The 25,202-nt window shown below is 40.5% G+C and overlaps 1 protein-coding gene across 2 annotated transcripts in view; it reads left to right on the plus strand.

Annotated features, from left to right (window-relative positions):
- kdm4b (lysine (K)-specific demethylase 4B) overlaps nt 1-23,866 on the plus strand; it is a 39,214-nt gene extending 15,348 nt beyond the window's left edge. Inside the window, exons 7-22 of one of the 2 annotated variants that reach the window (XM_020098493.2) lie at nt 394-497; nt 3,218-3,355; nt 9,107-9,303; nt 9,504-9,751; nt 9,995-10,230; nt 10,546-10,666; nt 11,686-11,846; nt 12,288-12,486; nt 14,175-14,251; nt 14,504-14,559; nt 15,130-15,238; nt 18,746-18,934; nt 19,334-19,510; nt 20,021-20,140; nt 21,165-21,257; nt 21,805-23,866. In XM_020098493.2, coding sequence (XP_019954052.2) covers nt 394-497; nt 3,218-3,355; nt 9,107-9,303; nt 9,504-9,751; nt 9,995-10,230; nt 10,546-10,666; nt 11,686-11,846; nt 12,288-12,486; nt 14,175-14,251; nt 14,504-14,559; nt 15,130-15,238; nt 18,746-18,934; nt 19,334-19,510; nt 20,021-20,140; nt 21,165-21,257; nt 21,805-22,305 — 2,726 coding nt within the window. In that variant the 3' untranslated portion in view covers nt 22,306-23,866. The remainder of the gene's footprint in view (nt 1-393; nt 498-3,217; nt 3,356-9,106; nt 9,304-9,503; nt 9,752-9,994; nt 10,231-10,545; nt 10,667-11,685; nt 11,847-12,287; nt 12,487-14,174; nt 14,252-14,503; nt 14,560-15,129; nt 15,239-18,745; nt 18,935-19,333; nt 19,511-20,020; nt 20,141-21,164; nt 21,258-21,804) is intronic. The other variant, XM_020098494.2, reaches the window with a different exon arrangement.
- The last annotated feature ends 1,336 nt before the right edge of the window (nt 23,867-25,202 follow it).

Raw genomic sequence — 25,202 nt, forward strand, 5'->3', positions numbered from 1 at the left:
TTTTTTTTGGTGCATCGCGATGTGGATGTGGACGACGGAACGAGATGGAACATAATCGATTGATGTAAATTTTTTTAACTATGTCACAGCGCTGAATAATTATGACCACCGCTGCTTCAGGTTTAAGACAGACGCATGGATCTGTGGAACCAACAATTGATTATGATATATGAAGGTTTTTAAGAACGAGTGCTGGAATTTGGACCAAGCTGTTTTTATTGATAAACAACATTTGCTTGTGATTAAGTCCTGCATACAGCTCGTATTTCTAGATATCTAATCATGCTTAGCCTGTGCCTCTGATATTGTTGTTGTTATTCAATGTTTTAATGAATTGGTTTGAATGTCAGTAAAATGCCCTGAACGCCATGTGCTCTTTGTGACCCTCTGCAGGATTCTTCCCAGGCAGTTCCCAAGGCTGCGATGCTTTCCTTCGCCATAAGATGACGCTGATATCGCCGTCCATCCTAAAGAAATACAGCATTCCATTTGACAGGGTGAGTGAAGGAACTCCACATTGCATTATAGTATAGGACATTTTATATATCACATTGGGCAAATAGTTTTCATTTTGGTCTCAGTAGACAGAGTTAAATAGAGTCTTTGTTACAAACTTTTTGCTTTACTTGACGTCATGATGCTTGCACAAAGGTAGAGCCATTTTCTATCCTTGACACAGTGTTACTCATCATTCAGTGTTCTCACCTCACTCGAGTGCTGACTCAAATGTTGAGCTGAACATGCCGGTGGAAGCATATCTTTATTATCCTCTGGTTACAAGAGTCTGATAACATTTGAAATGATAAAATTGTGGCTAACAACATTAACTTGCACGTTTTTCAATGTAAAATCATTAACGATAAACAGGCTGTGATCATCACTTTACCATGTAAAATAAGGGGAAACAAATATTGGTAACACTTTATATTAGGGATCACATATCAACCATTAACTAGTTGCTTATTAGTATGGATATTAGAGGCATATTGGCTCTTTATTAGTCATTATAAAGCACTTATTAATGCCTTATTCTTAATGACCTTATTCTACAACTACTCCATTGATCTACATCCACAACAGTTTTCTCTTAATAACCTCCTAACTACTGCCTTTTGATTAGAAAGAAACATAGTTGTTGTACATGAATTACAATCAAGTGCTTGGATATGTTCACTTTGTGTGTTCCCTAATATAAAGTGTTACCCAAATATTATTTTATTATAACAAATATACCCCTTTTGATTCCGGTGCTCTCTGACATGAGCCCAGGCACAAGTACACCTGAACATTAAGATTCAAACACACATCATTAATGGGATGATCATGATTATATTCATGGGCATTGATGATTAATAATAAAAGAGCTTGAAATATACACATTTCTTACTGTCTATTCTCTGCAACCCACAGAAGTGGGCTTGTTTTGAATGATTAATAACAGCATAAGGGAGGTTAGTGGCTCAGCTCTGACGCAAACACCACAACTGCTAGAGGCTGTAGTCATGATACACTATGAGTAATGGTCTTCTCTTGTGTCTGTCATACGAAATTAATTGGCATTTTTTTTCCACCTTGCTGTTTTTGTTCTGTTCAGCAGGCAGTATAAATCTTTACAAGGCAAAAATTAATAGAAGAAAAAAAAAAAACTTGCAGAGAGCAGGCATACGAAGTTCTCCACTGTCGGAAGAGGGCCCCCTCCCCCATCCCATTTATCTTTTCACTCCCCCCCCTCTTCAGGACGTCATTATCACAGCGAACATGTTACTTGTTACACACCTACAGTACCTCTCTCGATTCATGTGTAAAAATAAAACCGCCTTCTTCCGTTCTTGCAAGAGCAAAAAGGAGCGTTTGATATATGAACCACTGCCTTTAGCTGAAAAAGTTTATATCCCGCTCGCAGCCTCTACCCCTGTTTCCCCCTCCATGTCTGTCACCTTGTCTGGCTTGATGTGTCTCTTGATTGCCTGGATCCAGGCTTCACAAAGATGTCGAGAAAGACACTGAGATCCGCTGCAGACATGGAGGGCTTAAGGTTCAGGGCAACACATTGAAAAAGAATGTGCTTAACTTGTCCTCGCATTTTTAAACATTCTCAGAGTAACACTGAGCTCATGGGAACACACCCGAGAGGAGAAGCAGTCATGTTAGACTGAATTAATTTTGCTCACAAGTCAGAAAAGTTTAGAGGGAAGTTGTTACTGAGAAGTTGAACTCCCTGTATATCCTTAAAACCTTAATAACAACTGTCAAGATAAGCTTCATTAGTGATAGTGGAATATATTTTATTAATTAGAATTAGATCAGTTCAATTTTTTATTTAAAAAAAATTGTCATAGCTGCAAGTATATTTTTAAAAGTATATATAATTGGTAAAATAAAAAAACAATAAATTGGGTGGCTGGTCTCAGCCTTACAGATCGGGTCAGGAGTTCAGACATCGGGGAGCTTGGAGTAGAATCACTGCTCTTTCAATTGGAAAGGTGATAGTTGACATGGTTCAGGCATCTAGTCATGATGCCTCCTAGGCGCCCTCTGTTGGAGGTATACTGGGCACACCCAACCAGGAGGAGACCTGGGGTAAAACACAAAACGTTTAAATATAAGCAAGCTTCACGAAGCATAGACAGGAAGTTGTGCTCCAACAATCTTGATGAAATTCACTTAGCCTTGAAAGATATGGCCCTCTGCAATGCCAGAGCTGCCTACCACTCCACATTAATAGAGGAAAATAAAATCAACCCAGGTTTGTAGCCGGGCTAACGAAGAGTCAAAGCTCTATTGAACCTAGTATTTCTCCGATGACTTGAAGTAAAATAACTTGTATAAAAGAATCAAAAATAGACAAAATATGTATGGAATAGTGATTCATATGATCTTTGCCACAATTCAAAAAGCAAAATGATTTATTTTTATTTATGGTTTTACTTAGTCAAGAACACAAAACCCAAGTGTCTCCAAAGCCAATTAAAATGAAGACCTGTATAAACCTTATTTGTTTTTATTTTAGTCAGTTTGTTGATTAGATGCATAGTCATCTTAGCTAGACTTGACTCTGAAGTGGATCTATAAAGTATTTTCTTCTATCTTCATGGATTTGACGGGATTCCACTGGAATGCACTTCACAGAAAATGCATGGCCATTTAAGTAATTAGCAATTAATTCAATTAATTATTTTTGTTTATTGATTGAGATTCTTTTTCTCTTTATCAATAGATAACTCAGAATGAAGGGGAGTTCATGATCACCTTTCCTTATGGCTACCATGCCGGCTTCAACCACGGCTTCAACTGTGCGGAGTCCACGAACTTTGCCACCCTGCGCTGGGTAGACTACGGCAAGATGGCCACCCAGGTAAGATAAGACCGACTGGTTAATCCGTGTTGTAAAGATGAAACGAGTAACAAAGATAACAGCGCAGTGTTATCTGTTACACTGGTGTTTAACTGCACATTGCCCACATCCCCACAAGAAGAATGATTTACTTTTTGGCATAATCTCCCACATGCATACAAGTAAATATCTAGATTTAAAGATATGAACAGAGATAACACTGTGGTGTTGAGAATTGTGTGTCACTAGTAAAGGAATGTATCTCTGCTTATGGACATAAGCAGTTTGGATGTTATATTGGCAAGTTGGAAAACCCTAATGTTAAAATAATTTTGGTATTATAGCTGTCAGTAAACTAACAGCATCAGCAGCGTCTGTGATACATGAAAGAAAACGTATGGAAACTTTTCAGTACAATTTTTGACAAATGTTTGTGTGAATCGGCAGCGACGTGTTTCCTTTGAATAGATCATTTTAAAATGTACAACTGGCATCTGGTTCTCCGGGTCCCCTCGACATTAACTGTACCCTAGCATCCTTCCATTGATGCTAACTGCCTCTTTGCTCGAGGGCTGCTGAGCATGAAATTGACAGAGCATGGTTTGGTTGTGGACGGGAACGCAACTACAATGTCCCCCTGGAAGAACCTCCCCCCTTGTCTCTATATTTAATACATTCCACTTCATTTTCCTGTTCACTTCCCTTCAGTGCTAGTGTTCACGTGTGTGTGTGTATGTGCATGGCCCTCGTCTCCCTGCTTTCTCTTTACTTGGCTGCATGTCAGATTTATTAGGTGCCAGTTTGCAGAAGTACATCTCCCTCCCTTCTCCCTCTTTCTCATTTTCGGCCTTCCTACTTTTCCCATGTGGCCAGTTGTAATTTAAGAGCCAGTAGTCCAGGCTCCAGCAGTCTCCCCTTCGCCCAACCCAGTGCCCAAGGGAGCATCACCACTACTCTCCACCTCACTCTCCGTCTTATAAAGAAGAGTGGGCCATTCTGCGCTGTTAATCCGACTTGACAAATCGACAGCGCAGCACCACAACCAGCGAGTCAGAAGGGAACAGCACGGCCAGTGACATGGGCTCTTTCTACCCGTCCACCTTCCTCACTCATTCTCGATTGTAAAAACATGAATTATCTTACATGTTTTCAAGGCTGTTGAATGTCAGGTTTTTTAATACAGTAAATTGAGTACAATTTAGTTCTTAAACGGACACATTAACAGGTCACATTTGGGGATATCACACAGAAGACCCTTACCATATCCACTACCCAGTTCTTATCCTTGTCTTAACTACAGATCAAAAGTGAGTTTTTTGCCAATTGGGGACACAGCTTTTGTTCCTGTTTACACTATGTTGGGAATGAAGACAATTGACCCCATTGTGCAATTAATCCCATAATAACCACATTTCCAAATCTTCACGCTCAAACAGCCCTTATAAATGTCAGAAAACGAGGACTGCACAAAATGTTCAATGGTTGAAGCTGTGCCACACCCACCCACACCACAAAAGTTAAATAGCACACCTACATCATCCACCTGCTTGCTTTATCATTCTTTCTTGGCCTCTCTCTTCCCTCTCATTCTCTCTCGAGCAGTCACTTCCTAACTCTGACACTCTCTTCCCTCTCCCTCCCCAACCGAGCCCTGTTCAGTCAGCACCAAACAGGACTGTGAAAGATTGAGCCCGGTATTGAATTTGTCACAGTTTGGGGTCTGCCTGCTCACCACCTAGAGAGAGAGAAAGAGAGATGGCGTGGGTCTCAGTCTTCTTAAATACAAGCTCCTCGACTGCAGACCCATCTGTCTACTCACTGAGCGAACACAGCTGCAGTCAAAGCAGACCTATACTCTGTGCTTTGCCTGTGTGCACCAGCTAAAGTTTCTTTTTTTACTTCTGATCAACAAGTGTCATCCGGGGCTTAGAAAAACCCTGAAGTGTAAACATGTTTGTTTGGATAAAACAGGAAAATATCTTGGCATGATATTTACAGTTTTTGGCAAGTTTGGTAGAATACAGCTCAGCACGAGCCCTCTGATGCACGGACAATGGCAAAAGCATCGTGCAGATTATTTCAAAATAATAGTTGAATCTGCATCACTGAATCTTAACAGTTTACACATCCAGGGTCTATAGTATTCTCCATGAAAGCCTTTCTTCATTCATCTGGTGCTCCGTCACACTTTGCCGCTGCTCCCCGAGGCTTCCAGGGTGATTTCTTTCTGTCTGGGTGGAGGTGCAGAAATCATCCTTGCAGTTCACAGTTTAAATGACATCACTTTTTCATCTTGAAAGTGAATTGTAGATAAGTCACTCTGTCTTTTTTACAAGTGCTTGCAGACTTGTCTTGTTATGGTGTGGCCCAGACAAGCTATGATTGGAGATACTGAGGTTGTGCTAGACTTCAGATACCACCTATCTCCATTATACCTGATAAACAAAATGCTTTTCTCCTAGTTATATAGTTTCCTTTCTGCATTATTAAACAGGTAAGAGACGAGGATTTGTCTTATAGCAAACACTGCACAGAGAAAAAAAGCTCACATGTTCAATTGGAAGCAAAATTCACAGTATATAGCTTACATGTTCATTATCAAATTAAAACATCTGATTTCACCTATAACCACTATCATTCTTGCCCAACTTTAGTTTTATTCAGTTATTTGATGCTTTAAAAACAGGGTTAAACATTATTTACAGCTGGGACTGATCTGTGATTGGTTGAGTGTGTGTATATCGACCACGGCTCCATTCACCAATTACTCCTACGCACACTCTGACTCCAAATACACAAGATAGCATTCATGAACTGATGCAACAATACACTATTGTCTATACTCTTTGTTATACACGTAGTCTGGTCTACAGATTTTAAAGCCATACACTACTTAGTAATTAAAGTGACAGTAAACTTATTTTCTTACGTTGGAGGGTAAGAGAACTTGAGAAAATTACAGATTATTTAAACTCAACATTTTTCTACAACATTGATCTCATTGAAAACCTCAACCATTTGAGGAAGAGACATAGAAAGAAATAGGGATTCTAATAATTTGTTGTCCCATCTCACTGCAAGTTTTGATAGCATTAGCAGCTGGATGATGCACAGCCCTGCTGTGAAGTATATTCTGCATTTTGCGTCTTAACAATTTTTTATTACCTCTCCCATCATTCCTCATTCTTTAGATCATCTACCTGGTTATTTCCTCAGCAACAGTGAGATCAAAAAAGGCCTAAAGAATTTAGCATAGTTGAAATTCTAAAATTGCCGTGGGTCAAGTCAGAATGGCCAGGCTCAAGGCCTATTTTGTCATTAGCGCTCATCACATCCAATCAACTTTATAGGGAGTCCCCACACTCTTTTCTGTGCCTCCAACAATTTAGCTTCATTAGAAGCCCAAGTATACTTCAGGGCTCATTGACTGCCTGCCTCAGGGTGAGGTTTTGTTTTCCTAGATCTTTTGCATCTTCAAAATGTGTTCCCCTTCTTTAATTAAGTATTTATATGATAATTAAGTGTTACTCATCCTGGCCCTTGAGGATGGCAACAATCTCCATAATCACTTAATACTTTCATAAAAAATAAAATGAGTATTATACCCATTTACAAATGAAAAACAGCAAATTTAGCAGTGTGAGTGTAATATTTATCTGGTGTTTGTCTGCGTCTGTAGTTTCCAGGCATGGTGCTGTTTCCACTTTCACGAGGTTTCATGATGGCATCAATCAGCTGGAACCATGTGCACTTGCCCGTGTCTGCCCTCCCACTCTCTGCTCCAACACCCTCCACCCGACACCATATTTTAATGTTTCCGTCTGTCAAGTGGTGTCTAGATGAAATGTAGGCAGGATATTGTTTTGCTGGGGAGGGAGCGCCGCTGTGTTTCCAGTAATTGAACATAAGGCTCTCAGTGCAGCTCAGGAAATAATAATAGGGCCAGAATGTAATACAGGAAGCAAGGCACAAAAGAAAATATTTTCATCTCTGTTCTCTCTCTCCTCTCCCATCTTTGTTTGTTTCATCTCCCTGCTTTTGTTTCTTTCATTTCGAAACTTCTTTTTGCTGTACTTGCCATTTTCTTCTTGCTCGTATTCAGCACGGTGGTTTAATTTAACAGCTCTGTCACTATGCTGCTCCTCCATCCACAGTCAGCAGAATGATTCTTACAGCGGTAGTCATTATGAAGGTTTGTGGAGACATTTTGAAGTTGGAGTGGTTACCAGATGCAGATGTCAGTTTCGTTTACATCTGACCTGCCAGTGCAATATCATATTTATGTGCTGTATGTTGCTCTCTACCATACCTTAGAGTTACTTTACACTATGCTGTACATACAACAACCCCCTCTGCTCACAGATCTAGATGATTTGGCTTCACTATTGGGGAGCTGTCATGTGTTCCATGTTGGGACCTGGTATCGGTGAACCATAGTTGGGCCTACATGTGTAGTCAAAAGCCTGACTGCATGTCTCCTTTGCTCTGGAGACAAAGGAGAGCTTCCAGAACTCAGTCTCCCAGGGTGCTTCATCTTAACACATAGGTGGTAAAACTGCTCCTGGAGACAACTCTCAACCACTATTGGTCACTGTGTGCCCCATGACCCATGAGGTCACCAGGCCAATATAAGCCGATTTTCCCCTCTGCTAGTCCTCTTTCCTCTTTTGTTGTTTGAACATAAGGCTCTCAGTGCAGTGTTTGAAAGTTAATGTTAGTTCTGTTATGTTGATCACTTCTTTGCATGCATCTAACTACTTTCTTTAACCTGGCACCAACACCTCACACACTCATCTCCACAAACCTAACACCTACATGTGATATCTTAAATATCTCACCACTCCAGGGGGCCTTTTGTCTTCACAGTGGCCAGCCGCCATTTTGAATCTCAGTCACTTACACACACACACACACACACACACACACACACGTGCACACGCATACTCGCATACACATCTGTATATAGTAAGTACACCTTTTGTTAGTTTGTGTGTTTATACTTTTATTATTCTCATAATATATTTTTCTTCAAAACACGTCTTAGTTAATGTTGCATAAGTGTGAATTTTGCCAACCTCTGCACTGTCAAGAACTCCATATCCTTCAACTTTGCTAGCTATTGATGTGGTAACTTTGGTTATAGTTATTTATTTAATTATTAATCAGAGTTCCAAATTTGTAGTCAGTAATTTCATGAGACTTATTCAATAAATTGGCTATCTTTTCCCTTCCTTTGAAGGGTGGTGCCCTGATTTGTCTTTTATCAGTTTAATTATTATTTAATATTAATATTTTTAATATTAATATTTCTCTGATTTAATGGTGCTACGCGTCAAGGAAAGAACATAATCGTACCGAGAACACAGTTCTCATAATTATGCATATAATTATGAAACATTAGAAACAATTTATATACATACATAATAACTCTGTATACTGTGTGATTTCTGCCTCTTCCATGTTTGCTTTTTGGTGTTTACCACAGAACATGACCTCCACTTTTGATCACTCTCTGCAGAGTCATAAATCTGTGAAGTGTAGCTGAAAGTGGCGAGTGTAGCACCTGGCCTATATGTAAACAAACACCAGGATTCTAGCTCTGTGGAGGAGTCCGCTTTAAAACACCTGAATGCTGTGTAATGTAATACCAATTCCCAGGAGCTGTTAATTACCCCCTTAACTTGTTTACTGTGGACACTAGTTTTCCTTCCTGCAGCTTTTACCCACTCTTTACTTACAGTTATCTCTCCTCTCTGTTTTTTTTTCCTCCAGTGTACCTGTCGTAAGGACATGGTGAAGATCTCCATGGACGTGTTTGTGCGCAGCCTGCAGCCCGATCGCTACGAGCTGTGGAAGCAGGGCAAAGACTCCATGGTGTTAGATCATCTCAAGGCCACTGAGCTCAACAGCCCCGAACTCGAACGCTGGAGGGAACATCGCGTTACTTTCAGAGAAAACCTCCTGCGAAGGTGAGAGGTTAAACAATGTGCATTGTCCTATTTTGCCGATTTTAATATACATGCATATCATAGTAACTGCACCCTCTTCTGGATATGTTTTAAATTGTCATATTTCTGCAAGAGTTACTAAGCCAAAAGCAAAATATTTGTGTCTTCTCTCAGAAGAATAATATATGAAGTGTTACTCACCTTTCTCTGCACTACCCCAGGGCCATGCAGAAGATGAAACAGTTCCGCCGTCTGAAACTGGAGGAAGTGAAGGTGCTGGCGGAAGAAGGCATTGAGCTGAATGCTGCCGAATACCAGCGTCAGGTAGAGGAACGCGATGCCAAGCGCAGGCAGGAGAGGGAGGAGCGTCTAGCCAGAGAGGCTATGATGACCCTGGAGGCCATGGAGCGTGAGGAGCAGAAGGCCGCTAAGGCAGCTGCTAAAGCAGCCGAGACTCCTGCCATTGAAGGTGAGGACGATATGAGCAGTTTTACTACTGCACTAAATGACTAATGCAGATTTTAAGATCAAAATAAATACAGTTGTTTGCTTTTCTTGGTTCTCGAATTCTTTTAAACTTTGTATCAAATCTAAATAGCTCTTTTAATGTAAAGAAGAAATCAGACCGAACCCCTCAAAATCCAGTTACTGCTGCTCATCCAGTTACCCTTTCACCCTTTTCTCAAATTTTTTTTCTCCTGTTCTTTGTCAGCAGAAGAACATGAGGTCAAACCACAGAACCTGACAGAAGACGGTGATAAAAAAAAGCAGAAAAAGCTAAAGAAGATTTCAAACGTCCACAACGCCATCACTGGATTTGAGGCAGTGTTTGAGCAGTTTGCGACAGGTGGCATGAGGAATTCAGACAATGCCATGGTCAGTGATCCAGAGGTGGGGAACCCTCTAACCCCACGGCAGAGTGACATCCCAGCAGACAACAAGCTGGATGTGAGTGACACCGAGCTGAGATTTTTCATACCTGATGGTCAATAGATTTTATTTGTAAAAAGTTTGTTTGTAAACCACAGTTTCTGTTATTTTACTGCACAAATATCAGTCAAAATAGGGTTGTTGCATAACAAATTAGCCTATTTTTACCTAGCGCATGCCTTTAACATATTTGCCCCATGAAACAAGTGTTGAAATTATTTAATATATTTGCTGCTTCATTTTACAAATTAAAAAAAACCAAACTCTGACCCATAATGATATATAAAGGACATTTTAACACAAATTAATATATTTTGCATATACTTATATCAGGCATGCTACCCCAAGATGAAGATGCCAACTGAGGTGAAAAAGAGTCGGCGTCATCCACTCAGCAAGCCTCCAATGCGTTCCCCTCTGTCCATCGTTAAGCAAGAGCTGACCAGTGACAAAGGTATGTGGCTCTGTGTCTGTCGTTGCACCTCTATTTAAACTCAAGTATGTATTATTGTAAATATTTGCATGGAATGTTTTAATACTGATAAAGGGGAGTCTCTCTTCTTTTATTAAATGCTAACCCACTTACAATCAGATGTGTTTGATTTTAGCTTTCACTGAGTTACTCCTGTGAAACTGTAAATCACTGTAAATCATGTATCTTGCATTAAAACATCAGCAAGAAACTTCTATCAATACTCACTCAACCTATCTTACTCACTGTTATTCATCTATCTATCCATGCCCACCCTCTTATTTTCCTCTGCCCCCGACATTATTCATCCCTCTTATTCTCTTCTCCATCACAACCCTCAAAATGAAGAAAACACCATTATTGTTTTAATTATCGATCTGGACAAAGAAAAACCAACAGGAGTAAAGCTCCTTGTGGGGATAATGAAATCAAGGCGCCAAGGCTTCTTTTTCCTCCCCTCACTTCTGACTTTTTTCATTTTCTGATTGACACTTATTGATCTGGGGATCATGACTTCCAATTACCTGCTTTCAAAGTCACTTTAAGTCGGCAGCAGGGGACCTGACTCGGTGGGCCTGTCCTTCAGGAGAATGCAGGGGGGACAAGGAGAAAGAGAGGACCAGTATTGGGAGAGAAAAAAGCGAGTTAAATGGGAATCTTGTGAAAAGATTGTCCTGCCTTCTGTCCAGGTCTAACAAGGATCAGTAGCTTTAGGAGCTTCACAGCTAAATTGATTTCTGACCGACAGCAGCAAGTCGTTGATGTCTCTGCTATTTGTGTTCATCAGCCAATAATTCAGAAGTGGTCGTGTTGTTGTTGTCTGGAACAGAATGCTGCTATTTTTGTTTCTTGGCAAAGGCTCCCATGTTCAAAAGATCCTTTCCTAAAAATACTTTATATGCATCTACTAGAAAAACTAAATCATTACCAATGATGGCTTTCCTCGAATGATGGGCTTCTTGTGCAGCAGCAACCTGATGTATTTTATTTTTCACCCACAGATCTGTCCTCCCTCGTGCCGCTGGACAGTGACATTAAGAAACAGGAGCACCTGTGGCAGAATCTCTCACCCAACTTCCTGGCTGAGAAGGCCTTCAATGCTGCAGTAGCACCACTCCAACCCTACTGTGCTGTCTGTTCACTCTTCTGTCCCTACAACTCGGTAAAGCCACACACTACATACATGTTAGTGATGTAGTGATGGTATTAATAGTTATAGCAGCTCCAAAACCAGGAGTTGCACTAGTTCTTCAGACTAGAGGTCGTATTAATAATGTTTGTGAGTAGTTAACTATTAAACAGGCTTTCACACCTATGTTGTTGGGTCAGAATCAAACACGTATGAAACAGGGTATGATTCGGAACAATGGACCAAAATCTAGTCCGACCAAAAGAAGTGGTCCTGGTCTGAATGTCACACGGAACCATGGTTCAGATCATTTGCAGTATGATGATATTTTTTGGATAGTTTGGACTTTCAAACCAATTGTAGGAAGTTGAGACAGCATTAAACAATAAACAAAGAAAAAGACTTTGCCTCCAATCACATAATGTTTGAGCAACTAGGATTAAGTTGTGAAAATCCTTCTCTGAACTTTTCCAGCAACATAAAGATGTGTCCAGTGAGACCCCAGTCACCTCCCTCCCCCATCACGGCAGCATGACTCGTCCACTGGTCCCAGAGATGTGCTTCAGCGTTGGGTCAGGAAACACCGAACCTCCACCCACCAACCATCACATTGGAGAGGATGGAACCAGTCTCCTGCTTTGCTGTTCATCTTGCAAAATGCAGGTTCACGCCAGTAAGTATAATAACAATACAGCAATGGAGCAATAACACATGGTTAATGGACTGGTTACATTTTTTTAGATGAGCATGAGTAAAAGTAAATCTGAGCTCAGCATACTGTTTGTATGCTGTTCACAAAAAGTCAACACTCCTGCAGCTGCATGAAGCTTTCTAGCAGAGGAAATGTAATTACAGCTTTAACAGTGCAGTAGCACCAGGAAGTCAGTGTGGCCACTGAGGCATAGATAACAGGATTTTAAGGATGTTAGAAGGTGGTGTTTGGACACCTCTTTTTGTGTAACAAGTAAATTATACAAATCTAAACTGATATGGCTTAATGGCAAAATAGAGCTCATTTGGTAACAATATATTGTGAATTTGTAATGGTTAAATAAACAATAAGAAGTTTTGGACAAGTTTGATTTGATTCAGTTTCAACAGTGAGACACCAGCCGCTGTGGGCACACTGCAGCGTTTGATTTATAACTCTCAGAATCTTGGTCTCAGCCAGCTACAAGCCCAAACATGAGCTGACAAGTTTTACAGACAAGCTCTACTGGGTATTCCACTGTTCCTCTCTATTCACAACTTTTTTTGTATCCCTGGACCCCTGAGAACCGTCCTGGAAAAATAGGAAACACTGAAGATAAGACTCCACTACAACAGTGCAACAAACTGTCAGCCCAATACCCTTGTTGCCGTGCTCAGTGAGGCTTCGTAGTTTAACTCTCCTTGACTCGGGTTAAACCAGCTAAGATGCTGCTCGAGCAACGCAGAGACCTCTCTGAAGGCGGCAGAACATAAACTTCACAGACTCTGATTTAACCTGGTTTCCACACTTGCAAAAACATAGCAAAATTGAGCAAATTGACTTTCAAGGGCATTTGGCTTCCGTCACAGCTAAGTGTGAAAGAACTGGCAGCTTGTTAACATTGTGTTAGAGTGTGTTAGCTTCTGGGTTTCTCTGCACGCTCTGCTGCTCATCACCACATGTCATCATTATTTGTCAAAATTAAAAAAAGTTCTATTTGGTTGTACATTTTAAAATAGTGGTTTTATAGTAAAGTATCTACTTTTCAAATCTCTGCATGCGGGGGTGATTCGTATTGGGCTACACATTCAACCACATCATTTCGCAGTAAAACGCACAGCGCACACACACCAACCCTCCTGGGTTCTTATTATCCCTAAAGCTGAAGTGCACCTTCAAAAAGGCCAGTTCATTAGTCATCCAGGGATGAGCTGGGCTCAGATGGGGAAGCAGTGCTGCTATTGATAAACTGACATGAAGCAGAAAGAACTCCTGTCAAGAACACCAGCTCTGCGCCCCAGCACCGTGTTCTCCATTGTTTCTGAGCGGGCATCCAACTAAAATTGTTCACACCTGCCTAGGTGTTACATGAATGTGCCAGTCTTTTGGTCCAGAAGTACAAATTGGAGGTAGTGATGAGAAAATCCAGCAAGTTCTCTATAAAATGTGAACAAAGTAGTAAACAAGCATGTTTGGTATCATGGTCTTTGCAGAAAATGACTCAAAAAACTATTAACTAAACTAACTAAAGTATTTAATAAATACTCAGCGTCAAGTTGCTTAAGAGATCATTATTACACATGTGTATCTAGATGATACCTTTGAAAATTGACATGAAAGATGGTTTGGGAAAGATATGTGGAGTCATTAATCCCTTGTCTCTCTTGTAGGTTGTTACGGTGTAAAACCAGACTCTGTCAGTAATTCCTGGATGTGCTCCAGATGTGCAGCAGGAGCTTGGACAGTGGTGAGTTGCAGCACTACCTCACATAAAACCACCTCTTCAAATCAACAAAACAGTTTCATATTTTCCAGCAGTGTAATTATTGAATCTGTGATACTGTGGGGTCCAATACTCTAAAGCCACCTTTCCTTCCATTTTACTGGAATTTCAATCTTTATTCAGTCGTATAAAATACATTTGTGTAATAAAATAAATTCTGTGGATCTGACTCCCTCTCTGCCTGAACCCAATCCTCGCCTGCTTTCTGTTTTTCAGGAGTGTTGTCTCTGCAACTTGCGTGGAGGAGCTTTTAAGAAGACCGTGGACAATCGGTTAGTGGCTCATACTTGTTCTTGAAGTGGCTTTTAAACATTCTAAATTGGCAGCAAAATCAATTATAACAAAATCCGAAGGGGTTTATTTTAATGTCTTCCTTCTCAAAACAGGTAAAAACAATTATCTAATGACAAAATTATGATATAAAATATATTGACTTTTTTTTGTTTACTTGTGGTGAATCAGGAAATAGTACTCCAAGCTGAAGACACATTTAGCAACAGAACAGATATAGATTTTGTAGAATTAGTATTTAACTCACTGTATCAGAGAGATTATTGGAAAGATTTGGTTAAATAATTAATAACTCCAGCGCTTAAAACAAAAGGTAGAAAGCATGTTGGAGAGGTTGTGGAACTAGAAGAGCAAATCATTATCATGTATTTTTGGACTGCTCTGGGATTCATAGTTATTGGAAGACAATCAGAGACAGCTTGGAAAAAGTTTTGAAAATTAAGATTGAATTAAGAACAATGCCTGACTTTGTTATGAGCATGGTTTGTCTGCTACTTTGACATCTGCTGGTTTTCACAAGGTTTTGATGGCGTCTGTCTTTGTGTCACTAGTTGGGTCCATATCATCTGTGCCATCGCTGTGGCTGAGGCTTGCTTTGTCAACGCCATTGAAAGGGAGCCAGTGGACATCAGTGCTGTTCCAGAAACGCGCAAGAATCTGGTAAGAAAAAAAGATGGATTTGTCTCTCCCTTGGTACAGTGTGATGCCAGGCAGGCTTATGTTGAAAAGCCTCACAGTTAAAATCTTTACGTTTATACTAAAAATAGCAACCTCTCTCTTCAAAGACATTTTTAAGAATGTCTCTGTATTCATTGTTTAGCAGCTGTTCATTTCATTTGTCTTGTCTCCTTCACTTAATTTCCTTCTTTCACTCCTACAGTCTTCATCTACCTTTAGGCGAATCCCGTCTTTCCTTCTCACTGCCTCTGTATCTGTCACTCTCTCCATTACCCACCCTCCTTCCCTGGTGGATGGATAGATCATGTTTTTGCGAGCTGTGGATGACACGGGGTAAAACAGATGTGCTGAGGGGAATGGCTGAATAATCAGCTGTCATTTCTCACTGTGCCAAATGAACTGCATCGATCCCGTGGGCAGGAGGCAATTTCCCCGTTGCTGCCGCATCTTTGAACACAAGTAGTCCCCCCACCCCCCTTCTATTTCTTCCGCCATCCCTCCTTCCCAGTCTCTGCTCCCCCCTCCCATCCCACTTCACAGACAGGAGCAGTGCTTGCTGGTGCATTATCACAAATCTACAAACCTCCCTCCCTCCCTCCCCTTCTCTCTGAAAATCTATCAAAGAGAAGCTGGGTGACATTTGCATCCAAGTGCTGTCAAAGCAGGTTTCTTCCATCTCTCCTTAAAATGCAGTGAGAAGAAATTCTGCGGTCTAATGATTTGGATGGCTAGGCTGTTAAAAAGTGAAGATGTACCCTTAGAACCAGTTTATATTGCACCATATTCAGCAGTCTGTGATCGTTTCTCCATCCGTGGGTTTCAGTGATAGTTTTCAGATTTTTTCTGGCAGAGTGGCACTGCACTAATCATGCTGATCTTCTGACCCTCCATTCCACAGTCCACAAAACAGTAATTTTGTCAGTTGCTATACCGTTCTTACTTTGGAGTTAGCAATGTACTTGGCAGAGTAAAGTAGTGTTTAATAGGCAGGGCCAATGTCATAGATTTTCATATTCTACACATAGACGCTCATGATACATTAAGAAAGTTCTTAAAAAGTTGGAAATTCAATAATCTGAATTGCATAAATAGTTTGTAATGTCTCCTTGTGTTAAAATTATTTTTCACGATACAGATATTAGGGTGCTGTAATAAAACTACAAACAAGACCAACATGAAACTGAAAACCAATAAATACTCAGAATCAGAATTTATCGCAGTACACTTGACTTGGTTGGGAAAAGCCTGTACATACGTTCTGTCTCGACCAGTAGTTTTGCAAGAAAACGTGGTGTTTGGAGGTTTATTCACTCCTGGAATACTTAAATTTTGGTCGCTGTAACACTGGACCTCCAATATTCATTCATATCTGTTGTTAAATCTTACATTCAACCACTTCTTTCATTTATTATGGTCTTAAAAACCAGCAGAATCCATTGATTTTGAATTGGAGATTGAATGTACTGCAAAGTGGAATGAGAGATAAACAAAATGTACGTATGTTTACTGAATGTCATTCCATGTCGTTGTGTTCTCATGTCACTGCCTTCATTGATCTCACCAGTGGAAAACCACTGCAGCCGGTGAAAACTTTAAGCCGCAGCAGCCGGTTAAATATCACTCAGTAAAGCTCTGCTGAGAGCCGTTGTATATTTTTCCTGCACCGGTACCAAAATGAAGTATTGGCACTTTAATAAAGAATTTTTATTTTTTTTATTGATCGGCCATGCGCCGCACTACAGCTGCTCGCTGTGTGATTTGTCAAAAGGAGGTGGATAGAGAGGGAAGGATGTGAGAGAAAAGGAGCGAGTGGGAAGACGTAGACACTGTGTGATAAATTATCACAAAAAAAACCATGTACACAGAAAGATACCAGTCACAGGAGATGAGGCAGCTGTCAAAGCTGTTAGGAGAGAGGGTTGAGTCTGTGTGTTAGATTGAAGCATTGTGTAATTATGGAATGTAAATAATTACACATTCATCATCTTCTTTTCAAATTAAAATTATTGATTTGCTGGAGTTTTCTCAAAAATAAATGTTATTTTAGGATTTTGAGGGAAGAGGATGTTTCTGAAACACACCTGAGGCTGCCCTGGTGGATTGTGACTATAACTCAATTTGACAGGTCAAATTCTCTTGTTGCGACTCGGTTATTCATCCATGTCTCCCTTGTTCTCTCTGTCTTAACTGAAACGGGGAACAAATGAGTGATGGGGGAGGGAAGGTGTAAAGACCACTGAAGACATGGAGGATTGAAGGGTTTAAATTGAATGAAATGAAGGTGACTGGGTTGTATGTTGTGCAGAGTGTTACGTGTGGAGTTAACTCTGCAGAAAAGCAGACCTGGTTCACAGATGTGGTTGGCTGGTGGTAATTTCACAGTCTGGATGTGGGGATGGAATAGGAGGATTTGAAAGGAAATGTGCTCCAAGGGAAAAGGGCAAGGTCCCTGTACGATTATGCAGGGGGAGAGGTTGAGTGAGTGATGCAAGAAAAAAAAAAAAAAGGATGAAGAACTGTTTTCCAATGCCCCACTGACTGTTCGGGCTGCTCTTAACAAATCCAAAGTTGCTGTGTTAAAAAAAAAAAAAAAGTGAGTCGGGAAGAGAAACTCACCACAGCACTGGCACTTAGAACTTCACAAACATGTTGTTTGCAAAGCCTGAAAATAATTAATTCTATTTCTAGTGATTAAGAAACCAAACAGAATAAAAGATCTGAGAGAAGATCTTGCCTTGTTTAGTTCCTGAAATTTAAAGGTGTGAAAGACCTGTGTTCAATGATGAACACTACATCCACACTACATTTCTATTTTAAATCGTTATTCGAAACCATCCTTGCTAACACGCCAGAAAACACAGGAACATTTGCATACACTGGTCCTGTGCGTGCAAGTGGAAACAGGAAGCAGATTGTCGACAGTACTTGGAACAAACTACAACAGTGGTAAAAATTAAAAGGAACTTTTTACTGACTGTACTGTTTTACAAAGCTTTGCCTTCAATGCTGGCAGTCGTATCATGACCTATATGACCCAGGAAGTGACTGCAGGTGGCATCATCAATTCAAATGTCTTTTCCATACTCACGCTTGAAAACTCAGGAGCAGTTTGAACACCAGGCGTAAACGTAGCCACAGCGATGCCTTTTAAACCCAAAACATAGTGAAGATGTAGCCACAGTTTGTCTGAGATATGTGTGTTGGAGAAGCATCTGTAATCATGAAAGCTTTATTTTAACCCAGCTCCCATTTTGTCTTGTCAAACTTTCAATTTTTTAAGAGCAATTTGCATTGAATAAAAAAAGTTTCAGCTTTGCCTGGCATCATAAGTAACCTTTGTGTTAGATTTGAGCTGAAGGACAGAAATGAACTCTTGTGATCTCTGAACATTCATGAAAATAGAATGTAAAAATAAAGCTAATGAAGTCAATGGGGGATTCGTCTCTAACATGAATCACCAACCAACATTATTTTTTAATGTCATTCCAGAAGTGCGTGTTCTGCCACGGCAAGAACTCCAGTCCGAACCGTGGTGCCTGCATCCAGTGCTCGAACGAGAACTGTGCCACCTCCTTCCACGTCACCTGCGCCCAAATTGCCGGAGTAGTCATGAAGCCTGCGGACTGGCCCTACGTGGTGTCTGTCACCTGCCACAGGCATACGAAGGTCACCACAAAGGTAAGTGCACATCAAGGGAAGTGGTCGGTCTCCAAAGTGTGTGCTTTGGCAGCTTTAGTTTTCAGCGAGTTGAAGGATTTAACTCTGTTTCTTTTTGTTGTGTGATAAAACTACAATTATTGAGGTTTTGTTGAGGAAGCAGAAGCTTAACAATTAGTTCAAGAAGCTGCCACTGGTTCAGGTTGATGAACGATAGTAAACTCCTCTTGTATAAAGACACTAATACATAAGACTACATTCAAACAGCCCATCTGATATGGAGTTGGTGATGGTGTTTTTACAATCTTGTGACATTTCACCTGATATTTATGTTTTCTGCATAAAAGACTGAACGTGGTGGTTGGTATATAGTGAGGTTTGATTTTCCAGTTAAAAACCTCAACCTCTGTCTCCGTCCAGTCGCGGTCAGCACCCAAAGTCCCATCGTGTCCAAACCTGGGCCAGAGAGTGATCGGTCGCAACGCTGATGGCTGGTACTACCATTGTACCATTATCGGCATGGCAACGCAGACGTTCTACGAGGTGAACTTTGACGACGGCTCATACTGTGACAACCTGCACCCAGAAAACATATTGGTGAGTTCTCTTGAAGTTAAGTTACACACCCACCTGTGTCCGATTGATCAAGACAGTTTCAACAAATAAAGTGCTTTTTAGCCGCAAGCATAACCTAATGACATTTATATTTATAAGAAATTAGTAGCACTTTAAACATATGCAATGTGATTTCAAGTAATCTAATGTTGGAAAATAACAAAGCATAAGCAATCAGGGGACTTAAACTGAATTTTCTGCTGCCAGCTGAAACACTTAAAAGCAGTCGAAATTGTGTAAAAGTGAAAAATGGGAGAACATTATGAAAACTCATGCTGAAAATGTCATAAGTTCATAATTGTATTTACTGAATCTTTTTGCCAGCTGCCTCAGGTTAATTACTTGTAATATTATTTATGAATCATGGGTTCATCAGAATTTTAAAAGCCTGTTCAGTTAAATTATGTCTTAAATGTAATTTTCTGTCCTCCATCTCCTCCACATTCTCCATTTCTCTCCTCCTCTTCCTTTCGTCCCTCGCTCCTCCTCCAGAGCCACGACTGCCTGCGTAACGGTCCCCCTGAAGTCGGGGAGTTGATCGTGGTCTGCACGCCCGACGGTCAGATCCTCAACGCTTACTTCATCAAACAGCACACCCACAAACTTTACCAGGTGAGGGAGAAACACAACCTCTGGAAATGAGCCTCATTCATTTACAGTCAAACTTGCTAGAGAAGGCTAGAGAAAATGTTGTAGTTCACTGGCTAAGTCTCAAGAAAAATACATCACAGTTAGATAGATTTAAGGATGGGGGGGTGGGGATGGGGGTTACAGGCTTGTTTTACTGTTTCAATCTTGTTTTCTTAAATATCAAATCTTGTGTCTTTTCTCCTCAGTATGTCAGGGTTGTATCTTTCTGTGCTGTTTTAATGACCCTGTGTAGCTCGGTCGCTGCAGAGCTCAGAGTCCTGTTTGACGGGAAACACTGTTACCATGAGTTAAAAAAACAATCCTCCAGCTGGTCGCTGTGTCGCAGCCACAGCCCTGACCTTGGCCCCTTTTTTTTAGCTCAAGATCTACATTTACATTTAAAATACTTAGCTGAGCTGAGATACTTAGCTTATTCGGCCACTGAGCAGCTTTGGGGTTCAGCTCCACGGTCAAGGACATTTTGACAGAACACACAGTTGTTGATGAACCATTTCTCATGGCTGAGATCCAGCCTGTGACCGGGTTCAAGTTTGTGTTTTTCATTAATCCACCCTGACACTCTTCTCTTCATAACTCACTGATGTTTCCCAATTTCAATCAAGATAACAGGACATTTAATTTTGATTGTTATTAATTCTGCTTTAACTTCCGTGGCAATGGACGTATTACCGAGGAAAAACACATTGAAGCCATTTGGCTTTTTCCCCTTCCACTGTTTGTATTGCTCGTAATGGAACATGAATATTCATTGCTGTTTGTTGTGTAATGAGAATAAAACTTTAATACATGACCTCATCAGTGAACATGATAAGCGCCTGAGTCACGTCTGGGAGATTTTCATCGGCAAAGGTGGTGACACCGACTCCCAAGATCCCATGCTGCTTCACGTTAACAAAGTCTTTTAATATTGCTTCAATTGACAGACCGCTAACGCATGAAGTAACATATTGTACATTTAAACCAGATTTTTATTGCATGTGTGCAGGTCGAGTTTCAGGACCAGAGTCAGCTGATGATCAAACACTCAGAGATCCATCAGCTGGACCAGGAGCTGCCCAAGAGGGTCCGAGCCCGACTTGTGAGTATTCTACTGAAATTTCTGCTTCTGCAAATGATAAGAGTTCAATAAAAGGACTCTCGAGTAGCTCAAGTTTTTATTCAAGCAAGCTGATGCTTTGCAGCCCACAGAATAGCCACAGCCCTTGAATATTTATAGAGATGAAGGCTGGGTTCACTTTTAAAACCAGTTAGTTTTGAATATACTTAATAACTGATTTAATAGATCATGTCCGAGCGGTAAATCTAACCCCAGCGGATGATCGGACAGGACTGATCATGAGCTCTGATCTTTCAGTATCACATGCGCAGTAACTCATGCAGTTCAACATGGATGTGTTTTAATATATTCATTACTATATATTATTCAAGTAGAATGAATAAGAAAAAACGACTGTGAAATGTTTTAGCCACAGTGATGCAGCCTGTTTAAACGGCAACTGATGAGAACCTGGTTATACGGTAGGTGATTCTTCCTCAGTCGAACATGGAGAACTGTTAATGTAGAGCCTTACATGGTAAATAGGAAGTGTTGTGTCCTCTCTAAGTAGGTACTTGTCTGTTTACAGGCGATAAATGCTCCCCAGGACGAGGCCCCCTCAGCAGATGAAGCCCAAGCAGCCAAACGCCGCTGTTTGCCCCCTGGCCCAGCCCCACCCACAGAGACCCCCACGAAGATAATCAATCCGCCCTCTTGCCCCGCAACACACGACAGTATTAGTACGCCACCGACCTCACAACCTCTGTCCCCGCTCAGCATGTACCCACAGGAGTCCCCCACCCCAACCCACAGTATTCATGTGGACACAGAGACCCCAATGGACACGAGCGTCCTCCTCACGGAAGCTCTAACGGAGTCATCCCTGGCCTCGGACCCCACGCTGACTCCACAGACGACCCCCTTTCAGTCAACATTAAACTCTGACCCCCTCTTGTCCGCCCCGTCCCCTCCCCCGCCGCTCCAGCACATGTCCGACAGCTACACGCCGAGCAGCAGCTACGTTTCCTACATGGAGACTCTGCTCCATTCACATTTTCCTCAGGATGACGGGCCTGGACCCCTGTATTAAAAAAATAAAAAATAAAAAAATAAAAAAAAAGAACTCCACAATATTATGACTTGGTCAACGGAGGCTGAGCCAATAGGAAGTAAGCTAATGGAGGTGGATTGTGCTAAGTGCTGTATTAATGGACAAAAAACATTTCCTGGAGCAGCTCTGAGAGCTCAGGGCAGGAGCAGGAAGACACACGGACACATAAGCAATCTTTTAATGCATGTTACGTTTCCATTTTTGAGTTAATGTATTTGCAGTGGTGCTTTAGCCTGCTCTGAAGCAGCAGCAGCTAAAGAGATAATGGCTTTTTATTTTTAACAATGTTATTATTATTATTATGTTGTTGTTGGTTTATTTTTGCAAAGGTCTTTGTTTTGGTTGGTTTTTGGTCAGCTGCTGTGCTTTTCTCCTCCATCTTAATATGAATACGTCTCTGGGTGGTATCAACTCCATACCTCATTGCATTAATCTAGTAATGGCACACTCCCGTTTTCTTTCTACAGGAAGATAATTATCCTGACTTCTTTCTTTTTCTATTTTAAATCAAATAACCAGCAACAAATGATCTATCTATCAATCCAGGCCTCCTGTGAAGACCAACATGGTGGAACAAAAGGATATTTACTGTGAGGTTTTATTGCTGGATTGCAAAAGGGAAAGGGTGTAAAAATAAAAAAATTATGTATTGTAGGGGGAACTCAGTATTTAAATGTCTTAGTCAAATATTGAAAGAATTATTTGTAATAGAATAAACATGCTGAATGCAAACACTATTAGATTTGTCTGCAGGATGCATTACATTTTTGTGAAGCTGTGTCACCGTAGTTAACAGATGAGACCTTTATGTATTTGACATCATTCAAACGGCTCCACGCTTCTCACCCAAAAACTGTCTCAGGGTTCCTACATGTGGAAAATAAATTAAGTTGTAACAAGTCACACAGTTGAGGAAGAACACGACACATGAATATCTGTTGCTTCATCATATTTGCTCCTGGCATCAATCTGTCTCTGACACTGAGTGATTTCTTTTGTGAACGGTCAAATTATCTCTATGAGCTGAACGTACGATATTTGGAAAGAGGAATTTACGTAGGAACCCTCCAATCTGGAGATATTTTGTACCATTCTTGGTTTAAATTCTATGTATTAATCAATATTGTTAATGGTGTCGTTTTTTCTATAACTGTTCTTTCTATCTTCATTTTCTGAAATTCACAAACTTGGCCGAACCAAAAAATATTTTTATTTTTGACAGAATTTTTCAGGCATATTACTCAGTTTGTACTCACGAATACATGCTCTTTGTTTATTTCCAGATGTGGCCAATTTGTGCTGCAGAGGTGCTACAGAGATATTAAAACTACTGACGGACTAAACTTCCCCACACTGTCATCTTGTACATACCGCAGGCCTTATGTGTATCGTGAATCAAATTTGTAAATGTCTCCCATATACTGTAACTTTCTTTTCCCTGTCACAACAACTGAAATGTTGGAACGCAGGCGTGTTCCTGTATCTGAATGACATCCATCAAGAAATCGTATTTCATAGGGATTAAAGTGGGTTGCTAGTTGCCAGCTCTTCTGCGTTTTGTGTGTTCATCAACACAGAGATGGAAAAAGTCGTTTGGGGAGTCAGACTCCTCGGATGAAAACATCAAGACTGACTTTCCTGAAGCACTACCAACATCTGATTGTTAAACGTTACATAGATACATTAAAAGAATCACTAGCAATGTAAATTTATATCCAGATACCAATCAAGACACATTTTTAGTTTTGTGGAAATAATTATGAAACAAAGAATCGGACATCCCTGGTTTGGTTAATCCAGTGAATTTAATGAGTCATCAATCAGGATGACTGTGATTGATATAATAATCCCATAAATCCAATCATACTATAAAACTGTACTTTTCTTTCACCAGCAGCATCGTCAAAGTTTTAATACAAGCAGCAAATACTATATGGTATTTAATCTACAGGTTGTAAATATTATGAAATAACAAATCTTCAAATCAGTCAGAAGTTTGTAATGAAATGGAAAAATCTTTTTATTAACTGAGTCAATGTTTTTGGTCCAAACAACAAAACACCTGGAACCTTTGTGGCATCTTTGAAAATATTGTATTAGATGAAGTCTTAAGTCTCTGTTTTGTGTGACTGAAGTTTGACTTGAGTCTCAGTCTGCATGTCAGGGATATAGATTCAGACCCTGAAGTCTAAACAAAGCTGTCCTTATGAATTACCATCTATAAACTAAAGTAAAAACCCAACCTAATGGTTTGTCAGAGCCATCACTGTGCCTGTGGGAAATCCATATTTTGCATCTCAAAAGAGAATATCACCAGTTTCACTGTGACATTTACGGCGTTGAAAAGCTTTTCATACAAGGCCTCAAGGGAAATTTTTATTTTCCTTTATTCACATACTAATGGTGAAATTTAATTAAGGCCACCAGGGTGACCCCGGGTCTGTGGCATGTAATCGCATGTTTAAGACAAGATCCTCTGTCGTCTCCTCAGACAAAGAGAGTTGAGTGTATACTCAATAATTGGCAGTGCAAACAGCAGTGGTGCTGTTTATTCCTCTCTGCGGCGTCTCGCTGGCAGGAATTCTGGCATTGCACATTAAGCACGCAGCGGGGAGGTATGTCTTTGCACTGGCTTGCTGGGTTCATCATGCAAGTTATTTTTAGAGCGTAATTAGCAGGAACCGGCAGCCAGACCAGCGGAAACTCCCCCGAAATTAATTCCACAATTTCATTATATTTTCAGAAGTGGAATTCATTACATAAACTTTGGTTTGTGTCTATACCTTGAAAAATGCTATTTTAAACTATGTTAAATGTTCTGTATATGTATGTGGAGCTTTTCTAGTCTTATTGACAGGACAAGCCACATTCACCCA

Source organism: Paralichthys olivaceus, chromosome 3 (assembly GCF_024713975.1).
Source record: "Paralichthys olivaceus isolate ysfri-2021 chromosome 3, ASM2471397v2, whole genome shotgun sequence".
NCBI lineage: Eukaryota > Metazoa > Chordata > Actinopteri > Pleuronectiformes > Paralichthyidae > Paralichthys > Paralichthys olivaceus.